Below are 18,755 nucleotides of genomic sequence, written 5' to 3'. Positions count from 1 at the left end.
TCCTGGGAAGATGAGGGGTGACACAAGCCAAGTACAGAGCCCCTGACACATGGCGCGTACCCAGTAAGTTGCAGAGGAGGACTTGGAACATTCATCTTTGAATCCTCTGCAATGGATGGTGCTCCACCCTGAATACAGCGGGAGCTCAACAATTCTCTAAGTGGAAACGTGGGGGTCAGGTGGGCCATGAGGAATAACACAACTGCCGGAAGAATCGGGCAGCGAGACCGGTAACTCGTGCTCCAAACAAGTGAAAAGGGCAAGCTTGGCAAGATGAGCGGGACCTGCCCAGAGACGAAGAAATGGTGTGTTCCAGGCGCAGGGAACAGCGAAGACGCAGGCAGCACCAGGGACGCCAGATGGGGGAACGACAGGAAAGAGGCTGAACCTTCCTGGAGAGGAGGCTTCCTGATGACAAGTACAGAGCAATCAGGTTGGCCACAGGAACTATGGGCTTTTCAGAAACTAAGCAGAGTGAAGTCTCAACAGAGCAGTAACCATGGAGCCGGCGGAGGTTCTCGGGCAGGCGAGTGCGTGATGAAAAGCAGTGTTCTGGGAGAAGCTGGATGGGCAGCCATGTGCGTGACAGATTGTAGAACAGTAGGAGGCAATTTATGCAGGGGTGTCGGTGGGGAAGATGTGCAGCAAAATGATCAGGCTACAGTGGGAACAGAAAAGGAGAAAATCAGAGAGACGTTTTTGAAAGGGGGAAAAAAAAATCTTGTAAGAGATCCTGGTGTGTGGCCTCCTTTCCCGGAAGGCCTGTTTCATTTTCTCCATCTCAGATCATCTTCAAACACCCTGCTCCCCTGCATCGAAACCAAGCCGGGAATAAGTCAATCAATTAATCAATCAGCTCGTCAGTGATTGCCAAGCTGATCTAGCTGTAAACAGAAGAATTCCCGCTTCATCTGTCTCGTTATGCCCGGCCTTAATTGCAATTAAGCTCAGAATATTCCTAAGAGGAAGAAAAATGCTGAGAACTTAATCATAACTCACATTTCAAGATCCAGAACTTTCCTCACACACCTCATGAGTGTGCAAATACCCCTACAGGAAGCCAGGATTAGGCACTACAAATGTACTGCAGCTGAATTTCCCAACCATGTTCGAACTCATCCTAAATAAACCAACTTCTCAAAGAAAAAAGATGGCTGAGAATATCAGAGGCTCTTACTTTAACAGGTGGCCCTGTGTAGGACTGGTGTGCCCCACCTGCGCTCTGATTGCACAAAAGCTTCCAGGTTCTCTCGGCTTATTCTTGCTGCACTGTACAGTTTTTCTGATGGTGCATTTGCTTGCTGAATAATCAACCCCAATAGCTCGTATTTCAGGGACTCAACTTTCATGATGTGTCCACATTTTATAAACCTTTCCAAACAGACCATCACTCAGGATGTGAGCTGGAATAGAGCCAGCACCTCACAGTCTCTCCTCCACCAATGCTCAGCCAATCTCCTGGTCCTACAACCAGCTAACTAACTGGCGAGACAGTGGAGACTGGAGAGAACTCTACCTGGTCTTGCTTCCCAAGCAGGTAAGGGCCTCTCCTTCTGGAGGAGACAGAGAGAGAGGAATCTCAGAAATCCTGCCATGTACTACTAGATGTAAGGCCATGGCGTTAACCCGCTGCGCCGCAGCGCCGGCCCCAAGCTCTTCGTTTTTTTTAAAAAAAGCTTGACAGTATTGCTATGATTTGAATAACAAAATCATTCATGCTCTTTAGTGCAGGGGACATAACCAGGCACCGGCACTGTGGAGCAGAGGGTTAAATCGCTGCCCACAACGTCAGCATCCCCGTAAGAGCGACAGTTAGAGAGCTAGCTGCTCCACTTCGACCCAGCTCCCTGATGCACCTGGGAATGCGCCTGGGAAAGCGCGGAGGATGGTCCAAGTGCTTGGGCCCCTGCCACCCACGTGGGAGTTCAGGGTGGAGCTCCGGACTCCTGGCTTTGCCTGGCCCAGCCCTGGCCATTGTGGCCATTTATGGAGTGAACCAGTGGATGGAAGCACTCACACATGCGAGCTCTTTCCCATCCTCTGTTTTAACTCTGCCTTTCAAATAAATAAATCTTTTAAAAAATAATAAATGAACTTTCATTAAATAATCACAATAAAATTCTCATTCACATTAAGTGTGGTTAAGATGCTAGTCAGGCTGTCTGTCTCGCATCAGAGTGTCTGGGCTTGACTCTGGGCTCGGGCAGCTCCAAATTCCAGCTTCCTACCAATCCAGACCCTGGGAGGCAGTAGTGGGAGCTCAAATAATTGGCTCTCAGCCACCCAACTGAGAGACCTGGATTGGCTAGTGCTTTGGCCCCCAGGCCATTGTGAGCACTTGGAGGGCAAACCTGCAGATGAGAGCTCTCTCAAGTAAATAATTTCTAAAAATAAAAAATAAAAAAGTAAGCAACTTATATATTAGAAGAAAGATGTCCTCAAACTGCCACGATTTGCTTTAAATGGAAGATAAATCCAAGTTAATATTAGCACATTGCATATGGAAGGGGACTTGCAGCAAGAACACCATGACAGTTCTACGTGATTACTGGGAAGCTTCTGGAACACCTTCCTGCCCACCACACTCCACTGCCTTATCAAGCAGCACCAGAGCAGCACACGCCCAACACACAAACAGAGGTTTCTTTAAAGCCAAGATTCTTAGCAACTCAAATGTAAACAGTACTTTTTTCTTTCTTTACACATAAAGGGACAATTAGGTTAAGTAAGTATATTATTTTAGAGGTGAACAATGTTTTACAAATGAACACACACACACCCCTAAGAGTCTATGGTTTTCACACACAGAACCATGCTCTATCACATGGTTCCACCAGCAAAAGGGATATACACATATTCTAAATTAACTGATCATCCTCCTTCTCTCCTCCTTTAAGTACTTAAGATCCCAGATATTGCAAACATCTTAAGATATTGCTAAAAGTTTTGGGACCACTCTAATCACCTGCCAGGTAACTTCTTGTTCAATCCTCACAACTATAATGTTGATTATTGTTTACCCCCATTTGCAAATGAGAAAATGTAAACCCAGAGGGTAATCTGCTCACGTAAGGACAAGAGTTGGCACTGAATCCAGGGCATCCAAGTCTGGGTGCTCTTTCCACAACACCAGCAGTTCCCAAAGTGTGGTCTACAAACCTCTGGGCGTGACCAAGACTCTCATGGGGGATCTAGGGAGTCAAAGTTGTTTTCATAAAATCTCTAAGACTCCATTTGCCTTTTGCATGTTGACACTCACACTGATGACGCAAGAGCGATGGAGGGGGAAGCTGCTGGCAGCTGTGGCCCTGCGGGCCTCACTGCTGCTCACGGGCCATGGAAACACTGCCAGTTTCCCCTAAGAATGCCCTTGGTGACATAGTAAAATGGTCTCATGCAATCGCAACCCTCGAGCACACACTCTTCAATATTCTGTGTGTGGTGTGGGAGGCACGCACTCAGCCCCTGCTGCACACCAAGGCTGAAGGAAAAAAAGCCCCCGTGCAACTGAGCTGAGCGCTCAGCTTTTTTTTTTTTTTTTTAAGCAGAGCATTTTGATGTGAAAGAACTGGTGAGCAATGGATATTCAGGCTTCAGTATTCAACAGATAGTTTCTCAAAATGAAAAGAGCAAGTTTGTCATTTCACGGAAAACCACTGTGTTTGTAACCAATGGTAACATTCAAGCTTTCAAAGACAAATGAGGAGCTGGGGAAACTGGCACCTACTAGCCTAAGACTTCCTGATGAGATCAGTTGTGATACTGATGTGGTTTTTTAGAAATATATAAAGAAATGTGTCAACATTTAGAAGACCTGCAAACATAGTAAAACACTATTTCTCAAATGACCAATGCAAGATACTGCATAATCATGCGTGGGCAGAAGATGTCATTCTTCACACATCTGAAGTGTACAATGGACCAGAGGACTGTTAGTGCACTACAGCATGAAATCTTCACTGATGGGGATCCAGATCCACACTGCAGCTCTTTTAAGAAATGACCACTTGCCAAGTTCCGGTGTAGTATCATATGCACAATTATCTGAAAAGGCTATTAGACCACATCTCCCTTTGTAAAACATGTGTTTGTGTGAAGTTGGACTTTACATGTTAACATGTAGCAGCTCGCATGCAGAAACACACGAGAGGCCACAGCATTGTGGCATAGTGAGTACTATCACATCCCGTATCAGAGCCACAGCTGCTCCATTTCCTATCCAGCTCCCTAATGTGCCTAGGAAAGCAGCGGAAGATGGCCCATGTGCTTGGAGCCTATCCACACGTAGGAGACGCAGAAGGAGTACCAGGCCACTGGCTTCAGCCTGGGCCAGCCTCAGCTGTTGCAGCCATTTGGCCAGTGATGCAGGAGATGGAAGACGTCTCTTTTTCTATCACTCTGCCTTTCAAATAGTAAATCTTTCCTTTTCTTAAAAAAGAATGCACAATGCAGTTGTCTTCTGTATATACATTAGAGATTTCAAAAACTAAATGAAAACTCCTCTCTTTTTTTTTTGAAAACAGTAATTTTTCTTTAAAAAGTTACTTTCATTAATATGTAATGAGAACTATTATTTTTAAGTGAATTACCTAATTTTTCTTAGAGACACAGAGATCTACTATCCCCAGATGGCTGCAACGGCCAGGACTAGGCCAGGCCAAAGCCAGGAGCTTCATCCAGGTCTCCCACGTGGGTGGCAGGGGCCCAAACTCTTGGGCTATCTTTCACTGTTTTTCTCAGGCCATTAGCAGGGAGCTGGATGGGAAGTAGAGTGGATGAGATGCTTTACGTGCTACACCACAATGCTAGCCCTTCACTTTAATTTCTAATACAGTAAGTATCAATAGATATAATCCACACGAATGTAAGCTCCTTCATAAAGTACTCAATAATTTTTAAAAGTATAATTTTTGAGATCAAGAAGACTGAAAACTGCTGCACTGCTCTCATGCTACCTGCCTTTAGTATTTAAAATGACAGTAGAAAACAACTCTGTACAGACACTTCTCCAAAAACCTTTAAAAAGTCACCATGATGTACTGAACACAGCACTCTCGATCAGGATGCACTCAGGCAGCCTCGACCTTATGGTCACACGGGATGAGGGATCCCCTAAAATGAAATGCTCATAAAGAAGCTTTAAATTACAGTGTCCAAAAGCACCTTAGCCAATGCGGGTGGAAAGGCTAGAAACAGTCCACTTACCTTAGACTCCAGTGATGCTCAGCAACATTGATGTCTCACTAGTTAGAGCAGGCAGCAAACACACTCCCTGACAGCTAAAATCCAGCAAGTGTTTTCAATTAATAGTAAGACTTATTCCTGACACTACAGCAAAGATGGGAAACGCCTACTACTAGCTAATTATGTGTAATGGTTTATGGTGTTCATTGAGAAGACATCAAATTCAATTAAAAGGCAGCTTTTAATTGGAATATATCCTATCTTTGAAGTTGGTATTAAACATTTGGTGATCCAGTCATTAGGTCTGAAGGAGGACAGTAAAAAGTAGAAGTAGCTACTCACATTCTTGTTAGACGACGGCTGTGGGAACAAAATGGGTTTCTATTTGTTCCAGCAAACATTTGAGAATCTTCAAAAAGTTCATGAGAAATGTATATTATGAAAAAAAAAGTGTGGATTTCAGAAAAAAAACTGCACCAAAATAAACTTATCTTTTAATTCCATTTTCCATGAACTTTGTGAAGTGCCTTGGCATGTATTTGTCAACAAAGAGTACAAACAGGTTGATTTCTGCAAAGTACATGTGAATGGTTTTAATTTTTAAGAGATTTCAATAGAAGTTGCTACAAAATACTAAGCACTTTTTATTGTGTTTGTTAGTTTTGTCAGCCAAATGTGCCCAACTGAAAATTAAAATATCAAAGAATAAGTCAAATTACGTATTTTTCAGAAAAACTACAGAAAATACTAAAGTCAGTGAAATTTCCGAGTTGAAATGGCATCCATTAAAGCACAGCAATGCTGGTACATTAGGAAGCCTGGCACTGGGGACAGGAATGATAATGAAAACATCATATTTTTCATTTAGGGTAGCATTAAACCAAAGTGATCGTTAAGTGAGCCATAAAACCTGGCCCATTAATCTCATTGAATTGTATACTTAAAAATGGTCAATGGCCGGCGCTGCGGCTCACTTGGCTAATCCTCACCTGCGGTGCCAGCACCCCGGGTTCTAGTCCCAGTTGGAACACCGGGTACTAGTCCTAGTTGCTCCTCTTCCAGTCTAGCTCTCTGCTGTGGCCTGGGAGGGCAGTGGAGGATGGCCCAAGTGCTTGGGTCCCTGCACCCACAAGGGAGACCGGGAGGAAGTACCCAGCTCCTGGCTTCAGATTGGCGCAGCGCCGGCCGTAGCGGCCATTAGGGAAGTGAACCAATGGAAAGGAAGACCTTTCTGTCTCTCTCTCTCACTGTCTATAACTCTCTCTCTGTCTAACTCTGCTTGGCAAAAAAAGAAAGAAAAAAAAAGTCGTCAAAATGGCAAACTTTATGTTTTATACATTTTATCACGACTTTTAAAAATTATTAATATATTGTATACTTTTTTAAAAAGATTTATTTGAAAGGCAGAGCAACAGAAGGAGAGGGAGAATGCGACAGAGATCTCATCTGCTGATTCATTTCCCAAACTCCTGAAACAGCCAGGGCTGGGCCAGGCTAAAGCCTCTACCATAGGTCTCCCCTATGGGCAGCAGGTGCCCAAGCACTTGAGCCATCAACCACTGCCTTCCAGGATGCACCAGCGGGAAACAGGAAGGAAGCAGAACAGCCAGGACTCTAAGTAGCACTGATGTGCATTGTGGGTGTCCCAAGCAGTGGCTTAACCACTACGCCACAAAACCTCCTTGGCTGTACACTCTATATGGATGAACTGTACAATATGGGAATTATACCTCAATAAAGCTACTGAAATAACAAACCTGTCCCAGACGCTAGAACTGTTATGGTAGTTTATCCAGAGATCAACTGGCTAATCCTACTAGTAAAAGTGCTCCAATACAGGGCAGGCATTGTGGTGCAGGGCATTCTGTACCAGAATACCTGGAACTGAGACCCACCTCTGCTTCTAATCTAGCTCCCTGCAAAGCAGATGATGCCTATGGCTGAGTTCCTGGTTCTTGGCTCTGGCCTGGTCCAGCCCTGGCTGTTGCAGGTATGTGAGAAGTGAAGCAGTGGATGGAAGATCTCTACCTCTCTTTGTCATTCTGCCTTTAAACTGAATTCAAATAAATACACTTTAAAAAAAGCTCCTCAACGTCTCAGATTTTCTACAGTAACTTGTATAAGAAAAACCAACAAGAGTATCATACAAATAAAAAGTCACATACTTGGTTCCTTTAAGCTTATTTAATATTTGAACTCTTATTTTCTATTTTCCCAGACCCCAGAAAACAGAAAAGTTTTTAGATGACCAATATTTTGTTCCAGAAACATACAGCCTTGTCAGCTAATTCATAAAAGAGCTATTTTTACAAAGGTACATCTGGATAATTAGAACAATAAAGTCTTTTAGGCATTTCAAAATGTGATCAGTAAAAATACATGATTATTAATAAAGTTTTTTTAAAGATAGTTCCAGATTTTCTTTTAAAAGCAATTTCTGTTAAAGAGTACATGATTGTATGGTGAACAAGGAAAATAAAATGTTCTAGTAGGAAGAGACTTATTAAAAATAACCAACAGTGTGCACATTACAGTTACCATTTTTGCAGTACATCTGCTTAGCAGTTGGCACCTGGAAATGGTGGGGAGAGCTTCCTTCTAGGAGGTACATTTTTTTTCCTACAAATTTATTATCAAAATCCTCGGTACCAGTGGGGAAGGCATAAGGAATGATGTGACACAAAAGGAACTCTTAATTCTTGAGGGAAGGATAGTTTTTCAGATCTCTTTGAAAAGGGAAATGTCAGAAAACACATGACTCACAAAACAAAAGCTATCATACTAGAGGGAAAAATATCCAGCCAGCAGGACACGGACTGCAAATTCCTGCTAATTTTGTATTTTGAGGTCTTATGCACAGTTTTCAATGGTGCCCTCTGTGACATACAGGGAAGAAAATATTGACCAAAGCTCTAGTAGCTCAAAATAACATCACACATCAACTCCGGAGTTTGAAACACAGAAGCCCCATGTAACACAAAATGTGCGAACATCAAAAAGGTGGGGGAAAGATGCAAGGAAAAGACAACTCACAGGAAACATAATTATTTTCTTTAGCTGCTAAAAATAAGAAGAAGAAAAAAAAAAAAGACTTCTTTTCTACTATCTCAACAGCTCCTCCTTCACCCACCAGGGGACGAGTCAAAAAAATTTTTAAAGGAGATTCGTCCTTTCAAACAGTCATTAGAAGCTGCTGTGGAAAAGAATGCCAAAAGGCTGAGCACGAGTATACCTCCCATACAATGTAATATAATAATTCCAATTTAGGTTCTAAAAGCCAACATAATTCAAGCAGTCCAAGTTAGCTGATTTTAAAGCACGCAAAATATATGTCTTCTAGAGTAATGATTATCATTTTAAATTATAGCATTTTGCAAGCCTGCTGATTTGCCTTGATTAACTCTGTTCTCTGAAAAGAAGGAGATACTCCAAATGTAATCTGCCCCTTAACAGCAGAGGAGCCACTCAGCCCGCAGGCAGGAACACGGTACCACAGCAGCTCACTCAATGGCCAAGAAACGAATTTCTTGCTCTAGGAAGGCTGCTCTGTCCTTCACCCTTGCAACTCCTCAGCACAGAAGCCAGGGTCTGACTTCTGTCATGGAACTTTGAGAAATCTACTTTGATGGTAACCAGTCTCAAAGACAGGATGAATCCCCAATTTCAGCCTCCGGGGAGGAGACATAATATGAAAGTCAAATGGATGCGACTGTAATGACCAAAATGAAATGGAAGGCATGTGCGGCAAAGTCACGAGAGAGAGGAGAAGGTAGGCTGGTAAAATAAAAACAACTCTAAAAATTGTGGGAGTTTTTCAAAATTAGACTTCATCTTGGGACTTCATTTGAAAATCTAGTTATGAACTTATTTATTTGGAAGTACTAGAGCTATGGTCAAAATATTTTTCCAGTTAGCCCTGTTGTGGCTTTAAGGAGAGGTTAAACTGCAAGAAAAGAAAAGCAAATTGTTACTTAGGACAAGATACTGGCTAACCTAGACAAGAACCCAAAACTCTGCTAACCTACAAGCTTCTTAACTGAGTGCTAGAGAATTACATAATTATCCTGTAGTGTCTGAAGTTAAGGTGAAATTTCCTTTTTATTTACCTGTCTCCGATTACCTACCTCCCGATGGTGTTAGTGTTAAGTGGCTACAAGTAGCTCTGGTAGGTGGGAATGACTACATGTTTTCCAACAGCACAGTGTAAGCATTTGGCTTCTTTCTACCTGCTTCTCCTAAGAGATATACAAGGTTCCAACCTCCAAGTTTCACGTATATATTAGTCTCTGCACCTAAAATTTTAATTCCCATTCTGAGTTAAACTATACTCGGCCTATGACTTGAAATCTAATTCCAATTTATAGATGAGGTCCAAAGATCTATGTTAAATCTATCTAAAAACTCCTATCAGTTTGGAAAGGATAGAAACAGGAATGTGATGTAGACAGATGAGTCTGTTAAGTTGTAGTGGTGTTTACGAAGCAGTCAGGATTCCTTACTGTGAATGACAAGAAACAACGTTTTCCCTCTTTTTGGACTGCAGGGAAGAATCAAATCACATCCTACTACCACAGAGTTCAGAGGGCACTACTGAAAGTTGTGAACAATGGGTGAACTCCTCATTTATCAACAGAATTCATGGGTTTGACAAATGATTTCATTTTTTAGTTGGCAAAATGCTCTAAAAACTTATATGCCTAATGTGTGAAGAAAACCACAGAAAGCCAATATAACTGAAGGCGTTCTCAAGTTACAGTTCTGAGACATTTATCCTCTGTTGGGTGCTGCCAATACTACCATTCATTCTTGAGCAGGCAGTTGCCAACACCTTGCCTGCAGCGTCCAGTGTATGTTCTGGTCTGCAGTTTGTAGGTCAGTCACAGCCCAGTGTGGGGAGCTGCAGCCATGAAGTCAGAGGAAGTGCTCAGGAGATGGGGGGGCAGGGCTGCCTGCTCCACCACATCTTTCTCCACTCCATCCTAGGCTCTCCTCTCGACTCAGAGCCCTTTGGCACCATCAGTGCAAAAATTAGAGTCAAACCTCCAGGTACTAAAGTTTTACTGGCCTTATATTCAGCAGTACCCGCAGCTAACGATAGCCATGGTTCAACTCAGTAGTGATTCAGTTAGATAACCTTCCCAAACTTCACCCACTCCCACCCCACCCTTCCTTAGCAATCCCCACCCCTGCCACCATCTGAAGCATTTCCATTGGCTTGTTTTCACTTCCTGCTCATTCTGCAGGGATAATTTTACACAAGTGCCAAAGTGTAATGTATAATTATAAAAATGAAACAATACCAAGAATAACAAATTTATAGTCAAGAAAATAAAATTTGCTTTCCTCTCCCTCCCAACTCCCAACCCTCAATAGAAAAGACAACAGAAGAAAACACACCCATTTTCAAGTGCCTGCTATTTAGTACATTGAGGATTCCTGTTAATTGGGGGTTGATCCCAGCCACAGAGAAGAGGTGCTTGCCTCAGGGCGGGAGGAAGCCCACCTGCTCTCTGACCACCTGGGCAGCACACAGCTCAAGGCCTCTGCACAGCCAGCCACAGGGCATACTATGCCTTTGGGGTGCCCTGCAGAAAGGCAACCTCCTGGACAGCAGAGGGCATGGAATACAGTTCAGTGAAGGCAAGATGTTCCTCCCTTCCTCTTCTCACCTCCTCTTCTTCAACTCTTTACCCAAACTCTAAATACCCCATTCCCGACCTCTTTGCTTCAGGAGCAGTTGATCCTTGGGTGTACTAAATACAAAGGGCTAAAACGCTCACTACTCAAGGAAAACAAAATGAGGCAAATAAAAATTAAAATGTGCTTTCAAATACGGAATGAACTCAAATAAATACATCTGATTTTCTCTTTGTTTTAAGTCTAAGTACAATTTCATATCCTACACCCAAAGCTCTATACATTTGGTTTTCGTTCTGAATCAAAATGAATTTCCAACAGTGAGGAGAGGAGAGTGAGAGAATGGATGTCCCCTCCCTGACAGACTTCGTGCAGCTGCCAGACCGTGAAGACCAGTCCCACTCTGGGCACCTTGGGACACGGCTAAACCCACGTGGTTCACAGGCAGGTCCTCTGTCACACACTCTCTCCGCGTCCACACTTGGAGCCAGGATGCAATGGTACAAGGCTGGTGCTCAAATCCAACAACCTGCAGTCACCTCCAGGACACGCAGCTCTAACTCTTATCTGAGAAGAATGAAGATATGTGGAAACCAAATTAAGAAGGAAAGATAAACTGACACTGCAGAGTTCCTGTGAAATCTATGGCCATGGCTCTATGTCTGTTTCGTGAATCAAAACAGCCCCACTGAAAAGGATGCAAACAAACGAGTACAAGCTGCTGGACGAAACACAGACCCGTCTGCTGACGAGGGGAGATGCTGACCTCACGGTCAGGGACAGGGAATGGAAGGGTGAGACCTGAAGATGACCCACCCTCCACACCAAGGGTCAAGGCGGCACGCACATGCCTCAGGTGGCCTCCGCCATTTTCCAGGCTTCCCAACACTCTGCCTTCCGCTTTGGAGAAGGCGGAGAGAGAGCCGAGGGGTGGCACGGGAACTGCCAAGTGCAGTTCCTCTTTGAGAGGAAGAGCAGAGTCAGCAGGCAAGAGCTCTGCTTGACCGATGATGTTTACAGACAGCAATTTTTTAAAAACAGAAAAGAAACAGAATCTCAGAAGGTATTCCCTTTAAAGAACTGTAAAGCACGCGTTCAGTGGACTGCTTAGGCGGAACAATGCTAGCCTTTGGAGCACACGCTTTTCACATACCTGAGTGCTTATCTGCGAGGGCTGATCCAGCCAGCCTTTGGCAAAGAATGGTGTAACTCTCCTCCACCTTCTGTAAAACAAAACCCATGGGTTGGGAAATAAAAAAAAAATTTGAAAATAGAAAAGGCCTTTTAATATTATAGGTACATGCTCCCCAATTTTGACATTAACAACACTGAAAATTTTGTCCAGGGGACGGCAAATTTCATTCATTTGACCTACTTCTCCTACTTCTCCTTTTTCATGTAAAAAGTACAAGGGGTGATCAGTGAAAGTGATTCTCCCACCCCAAGAGTTACCCAGAAAACAGTCCCGTATCATGTGGCACGGACTAGACGTGGGCCCGCCTGCCCACATGGCATTTTGGTTATCTCTTCTCATCAGGCACTGGATGACACCACATATAGTGACACAAAGGGAGGAAACACTAGCACGGTAATTAAAAATGAAAAGAAGACCAGTCTTTGGCTAAAAGGATAAGAACACTTTTAAATCTGTCCCTAGAGGCAGGCATTTGGAATACTGGAGAAAACGTCAGTGAAGGTGCCCACACCCCACACTGAAGTAACAGGGCCTGACACCCGGCTCCGGTTCCTCACTCCAGTTTCCTGCTAATGCAGGTCCTGGGAGGCAGCAGCGATGACCCAAACACTGGGGTCCCTGCCCCCAACATGGGAGACCTGGACTGAGTTCCCAGCTCCCAGCCCTGGCCAGGTCAGGCCCAGCTGTTGCAGGCATGTGGGGAGTGACCAGCAGATGGGAACTCTCTGTTTCTCTCTCTCTCTCAAATACATAAATTTAAAACGAAAAAGAAATCTGATCCTAAGCCTTTCAACTAAATGGTATCATGAAGAAAATGTTTGTGCTCTAGCAGCTGTGTCTACCAAAGCACACTAACAGAGCGTGCTTTTCTCAGAAATTGCCACAGAAATCAGTTTTCAAAGAGTGAGAACTTCAATTACCAATTTACAAAAATCCCATCCATACTCAGGCTTTTGAGATTATAGGAGCCACTGAAGCCACTTTCTGTCTGTCACAGCATCTGGGAAACCACCAACTTTACCTGGGTGAGTCACAGATAATTAACAGGTGATAGCAGGGCACAGCATTGCCCAGACTAGATTCTTTTTTTTTTTTTTTTTTTGACAGGCAGAGTGGACAGTGAGAGTGAGAGAGAGAGAGAGAGAGAGAGAGAGACAGAGAGAGAGAGAGACAGAGAGACAGAGAGAAAGGTCTTCCTTTCTTCCTTTGCCATTGGTTCACCCTCCAATGGTCGCCGTGCTGCGGCCGGTGCACCGCGCTGATCCAAAGGCAGGAGCCAGGTGCTCCTCCTGGTCTCCCATGGGGTGCAGGGCCCAAGGACTTGGGCCATCCTCCACTGCACTCCCGGGCCACAGTAGAGAGCTGGCCTGGAAGAGGGGCAACCAGGACAGAATCTGGCACGCCGACCGGGACTAGAACCCGGTGTGCTGGCGCTGCAGGTGGAGGATTAGCCTATTGAGCCGCAGCGCCGGCCCAGACTAGATTCTTAGCTACACAAACCCCACTTAGCCCCCTTACCGTTCCTATCATCCCACAGAGGCCAGCCAACTTCCCCAGGCAGTTTTAGGCTCTTAAACTTAGAAATTCACCCAAACACACTGTTTATAGAGCTATAATGTTTTCTGTCACAAGATAAACAATGCTGACACTGCATTTTGTCCAAGCCTATTCATGGCTATTTCTCAAAGAAAACATACAGATCTAAAACCTGAACAAGCTTCCGGACACTGGCATTTCAGTAACTCCACACTTCCCCTCTGTGAAATGCACTTTAAAATCAACTCCTAACATGTTTAAGTGTGAGGTACCTTTAAGTGTTCAAGGTCAGCCTCTATCTTATGAATGTACTCCATGATCAGGCTGTGTGAATCTGCACAAGACAGAGGACTCTGGATCTCAAAACAGGAATCCTCCATAGCTCCCCAGCGCTGCTGGACCAGGAATTCTGGGCTGAAGGGTGAAACGGCCTCCTCAGAATAAGCATTGTGGGGAGAATGCTGCTGTGGGTAGGGAGAGTCCGCAGAGGGGACGCCTGTGGCGGGCTGCAGGGTGAGTGAGGGGGCGACCTCCTCGTCTGTGGAGCTCTCCTGCATGAGTTCATAGCCATCAAGGATCAGACAGGTTCCTGTCAACAGAGACAGAGCACTCTGATGAGATCAGTGCTGCCCTCATAAACAGAGCAGGAGGTAGGATGCTGACAACTTGCAAAGCTGTTAGACAGGAAGAAAAGCCATTAATTCCTAAGTTTAGGTTTAAACACATCAGCAGGTCTCTCACTTCAGATTAAAAGTAAACTGAGTCAACATTCATAGCCATTTCTAAGTAAGTTCGTGTAAGCATTTTGAAAGCTTAGAGCTGGAAACCACATTCTCTATATGACCTTGCTACCACTTCCCCTGTCATTATCTTTCTTGTCTTACCTCCTACCATTTTCTCCCTCACCCCACAGACCGTTAACTACGAAAACCTTGCTACTGATGCTCAGCCCACTCTGCTCTCTGTAGGAGCTCTACTAGCAGGGATCCAGGTGGCTTTCCCTCAGCCTAGTAAGGTCTCTGCTGAAACACTACCACATCAGAGGACCTCTGCTGCCCTTGTTCCTTTCTGCCCTTAGCCCGACCTAGTCTCCCTAATTTCTCACTATCTGACGTTCATTTGTTTCCTATTTCTCTTTCCCCTCCTAAGTACTTAACCTTAATGAGAGTAGGGATTTTTTTTTTTTCATTTTATTCACTGCTGTATCCCACAGCACCTAGGATGAGGTCTGATGTAAACTCAGTAAATATTTAATGAATGAAGGAAAAAATAAATAATACACATACACACACACACACATAATGCTTGATTACCAAAACAACATCAATTTCAGCACACAGGACACTTTAACAAGGATCAAAATCAAGTTGAAATGTGAAAGAAACTTGCCTGAGATGCGTAAATTAACATCCTTCTCTTCCTTTTTAACTGCTCCATCACCTTCTGATGGATTATCATCACTATGTGCTTCACGGGCATCAAAAAAGTGCTCTCCACTCTCATCAAGACCCCCTTCTGGCTCTGTGGTAGGCATCTCTGGGGTCAAAATCATGTGGTCCATTACTAAAATGCTACTTGCCTGGCTATCTTGGGATGCCAGTACCACTGAATCCCGTGGAGCAGAAGATTCAGTTGAAGTCCGTGGACTGTAACAAGTTGCAATGTCACCAGTTCCAGTTCTAACGGGTATCTGTCCTTCACCAGGGTGATAGGCCTGAACATTTTCAGAGTTCTGGGTTCCACTGTCTGTCTGAGCCCCCCGAGAGGCTGTCCTCTGTCTTGGGAAATGTTGCCAGTCTTCCTGAGTGCTCTTCTCAGTCAAACCCAGCTGTTGTGCCAGCAACTGCTTCAACAAACCCACTAAAATATTTAGGAAGGGTAGAAGAAAAAAAAAAAACAAAACAGCAAATTTGCAACTAAAATCTCAGACTGCCAGAATTAAATTAGTTAGCTGAATTATCAATTACCTCTAATCAGGTATCTTTTACTAACATATAGCCAAAATATTAATTTCATGCCATCATTTTTTAATTTTGCTTTGAAAACTAGAATGAAGCATCATCTTCCAGAAAAGCCACTAGACTAGAAACATCTAGCATTTTGAATAGGGGAACACTCTTATTAGAACTCTTAAAAATCCAGCGTGTGCCTCTCTTTTTTCTGCCATTTAACTAGAATAATACTCCAAAGGTCTTGGGATGTTGAAATACCCCAAAGGTATTTGAGAGGCTGTCTTAAGCTAGATGATAAAAACCAAAAAGTTCTGCTTTTTCTAGAAGCAGACACCATATGCATAGGCATATTTTTTCTAATTTTATTAGACATTTAGAGCATTTACTTTATTACACAATCTCTCTAAATGGTGAGGAAGGAAATAAAACTGCCTCCTAATAAAATTTTAATTCCAATAATTTGGTAATACATATAATTTCAAGGGATAAGGAAATATTTATCAGTTTTTTAAAAAATTACCTTCCTGGTGGCAGTTTCTTTTACTTTGTTGAAATAAAGATCAATTTAATTTTAATGGCCAAAGTATATGCTATGAGGTCACTCACACAGCAACAGCTACTGGAGCAATGCTAATAAGACCACAGACATCACTAAGACTGCTAACTCCAGATGTTACAGAATACACTGAGCCAATCCCCCAGTTCCATCAGGACTTGATTTGTTTCTTTAGGTATCAGTTCCTACCCTGGTATCAGTCCCTGACCCTCTTCTGTTCTGCACTCACTTACTCAGAGATGTTATGGGTTTCTATGACTTTGACACTCAAATCTCTTTTCTTAATCATTCTTCAAAGTTGCAGTGCGAACACCCCAACTTCCTGCTAATCACTTCCTCTTGAATGGTTTGCCATCCATTAACTTAATCCCAACATGCTTTAAAACTGAGCCCATAATCTCTGCCAAACAAAAAAAGGGAAAAATGAAGTGCAGTAGCAGGAGATGACAGAGGCACTGGCCATCCTTCCTAACTCTTATTTCTGGTGAGAAGCTGCAGTTATCTCTAAACATACCCTTTCCTTCACCCTCACATCCATAGAAGTCAACTGTTTTAAGTCATTGTTGGCTCCTTGCTTTATATTTATTCCTTCCGACACCATTTTAGTTCAAATACTTTTAGTCTCCAGCCCAGACTACTACAATTGCTGCCTTAGTAAATGCACCACTTCAAACTTCTTTCTATTCAAATCCTTGCACAGCTTGATCTTTTTTCATTAGTCACACTCTAGCTTAAAAATTTCAAATGCTTCTATGCAGTTAGAGCAATTTTTCTCAGACCGTTCCCCATCATGGTACAGATGAGAGATATGCTATCCTCCCCTGTGGACCGGTGATTCTCAACCAGGTTGGGGGTGGCGAGGCAGCTAACAGTGGGGTGTGTGCGCATGAACATCTGTGTATGCACATGTGTGTGGCACACATAACCCATGGTGGAGAAGACTATATATCCACAAGAAAGCCAGAGGAATATATATGCAGTCTAGGAAAGTCCTCAAAACACTGTAAAGTTCCATCCTTAAAGTTTGGAAGACCCAATTTGGTATTCACAGTTCACCACAGCTGGGCTCAGGGACACATCTGTATTTCCAACCTCATCATCCACACTTCAACTTACACGGTCTGTCACTGGCTATCCTCCTTGAGTAAACTCAGCTTCTGCCTCTGTGCTTCTAGCCCTACCATATTCTTGTCTGTATGGCTTCTATTCTTCTGAACCTTATCTATCCATCAAGAAAATAATCATCTCTCTCTCTTGTTCTCTGATGTCTCACTTCTCTGGTCACCCCACTCAGATCATTCTGACATAACTACATTGTTAGTATTTGAGTGTTTACATCAAAAGGCACAGGTGGCAGGGGTGGTTGGGGCATGGGATTGCAGAGGGGCTTGGGTTGGGGGAGAGTTCCTATCATCTTCCAAACTAGACTGTAAATTTCTTAAAGGGAGAAGTCATACCTTATACTTCTTTGAATTTTCCCTGAATGGCTATTCAGTACATTATCCAACTCTGGTACTTAATAAGTACCTGTAATAAGTTATAAATAAAACTTACGATTCCTTAGTGCATCCAGAGCCCACCGTTCTTCTGAGACAGACGAGTGTGAATCTGGGATTGTGATCTGATAATTTACTCCAGCGTCCTTTAGTGTTCCATCTGTATTCCGTTCCTTTGCAAATTGTCTCTCAGTCACAAAGAGATCATCTACCTCTGATTTCCCAGAAGTCATCAGTGAATGAGACTGAGGTTTTGATGATATTAAGGAAGATTCTAATCCTAAATCTCTGTCTATTCAAAAGAACAGAAAAGGCAGAGTATATCTTAATAAAACTTTTAACATAGAAAAAATAATCACGAAACTCAGAGGTCATCTGTTAAGCAAAATATGTGGCATTTCAACTAATTATGCCGGCACTCAGAAAGCACATAAGCCAAGTTTCTTAACCTAGAGCCAGAATCTGCATCAACTATAAGAGTTTTAAAGTTTCTTTGCATTGCAATAGTTAATAGACTATATTCTTCCAGTAAAGTTAGTAGAAAGGTTTACCAGGACTCTGCAGACCTGTGACTGAAATGCTATGATGTTCCACTTTTAATTTTGGAGGTTCTTCTTCATCATTGTCTCCTCTGTAAGAAAAACAGTAATAATCATTCGGCTTCATGAAGTTCTAAACACCACTGCAACAGAATATAAGAGTTATCCACTTCTTTTCAAACCAAAACCACAAAATAAGTCCTACCACAAGGCAAAGGGAACACTCACTCGCAAGGTGGAGACTCTGATAATGGGATTGGCTTTGTGGACTGCTCCTTCACTGATGCAGCCATCCGACAGATGAGGTCCTGCCAGCTTCAGGAAGTTCCAAAGGAACCCAAGGCACAAAAAGGAAAGGAAAAAAGAAACGCCCTTTGAACGTACGCAGAGAGCAAAACTAAAACCGAAACAGCCAGGAGCCGAACCAACCAGCCGAAAACAGGCAAACACTAAAACAAACAAATAAAAACCCCACTCCACCAGAGAGCATCTTGATTTTTGGCAATATGCTGTTAGGTACAGATTCCAGAACTCCATCTTAAAGAAAAACCTAGTAATATTGTGGTTCACTGTCCATTACAAAACTTCAGTTAATACATTTGAAATTAGAAAAGAATAGAATAGAATCAAATAAAAATAGATTCAAAGTAAAAGGTATCA

General features: G+C 43.2%; 1 protein-coding gene across 5 annotated transcripts in view; it reads right to left on the bottom strand.

The window, feature by feature from the left end:
- Positions 1-7,353: 7,353 nt before the first annotated feature.
- ARHGEF12 (Rho guanine nucleotide exchange factor 12) overlaps positions 7,354-18,755 on the bottom strand; it is a 166,880-nt gene continuing 155,478 nt past the window's right edge. For 4 of the 5 annotated variants that reach the window (XM_062197208.1, XM_062197210.1, XM_062197206.1 and 1 more), the window contains 7 exons: positions 18,324-18,410; positions 18,108-18,187; positions 17,615-17,848; positions 14,942-15,412; positions 13,825-14,141; positions 11,975-12,044; positions 7,354-11,388 (listed from right to left, as the gene is read on the bottom strand). In XM_062197208.1, the coding sequence (XP_062053192.1) occupies positions 11,378-11,388; positions 11,975-12,044; positions 13,825-14,141; positions 14,942-15,412; positions 17,615-17,848; positions 18,108-18,187; positions 18,324-18,410 (1,270 nt within the window). In that variant the 3' untranslated portion in view covers positions 7,354-11,377. The remainder of the gene's footprint in view (positions 11,389-11,974; positions 12,045-13,824; positions 14,142-14,941; positions 15,413-17,614; positions 17,849-18,107; positions 18,188-18,323; positions 18,411-18,755) is intronic. The other variant, XM_062197207.1, reaches the window with a different exon arrangement.

Source organism: Lepus europaeus, chromosome 7 (genome assembly GCF_033115175.1).
Source record: "Lepus europaeus isolate LE1 chromosome 7, mLepTim1.pri, whole genome shotgun sequence".
Taxonomy (NCBI): domain Eukaryota; kingdom Metazoa; phylum Chordata; class Mammalia; order Lagomorpha; family Leporidae; genus Lepus; species Lepus europaeus.
The sequence above is the reverse complement of the archived record's forward strand: the minus strand, read 5'-3'. Positions and strand labels throughout refer to the sequence as shown.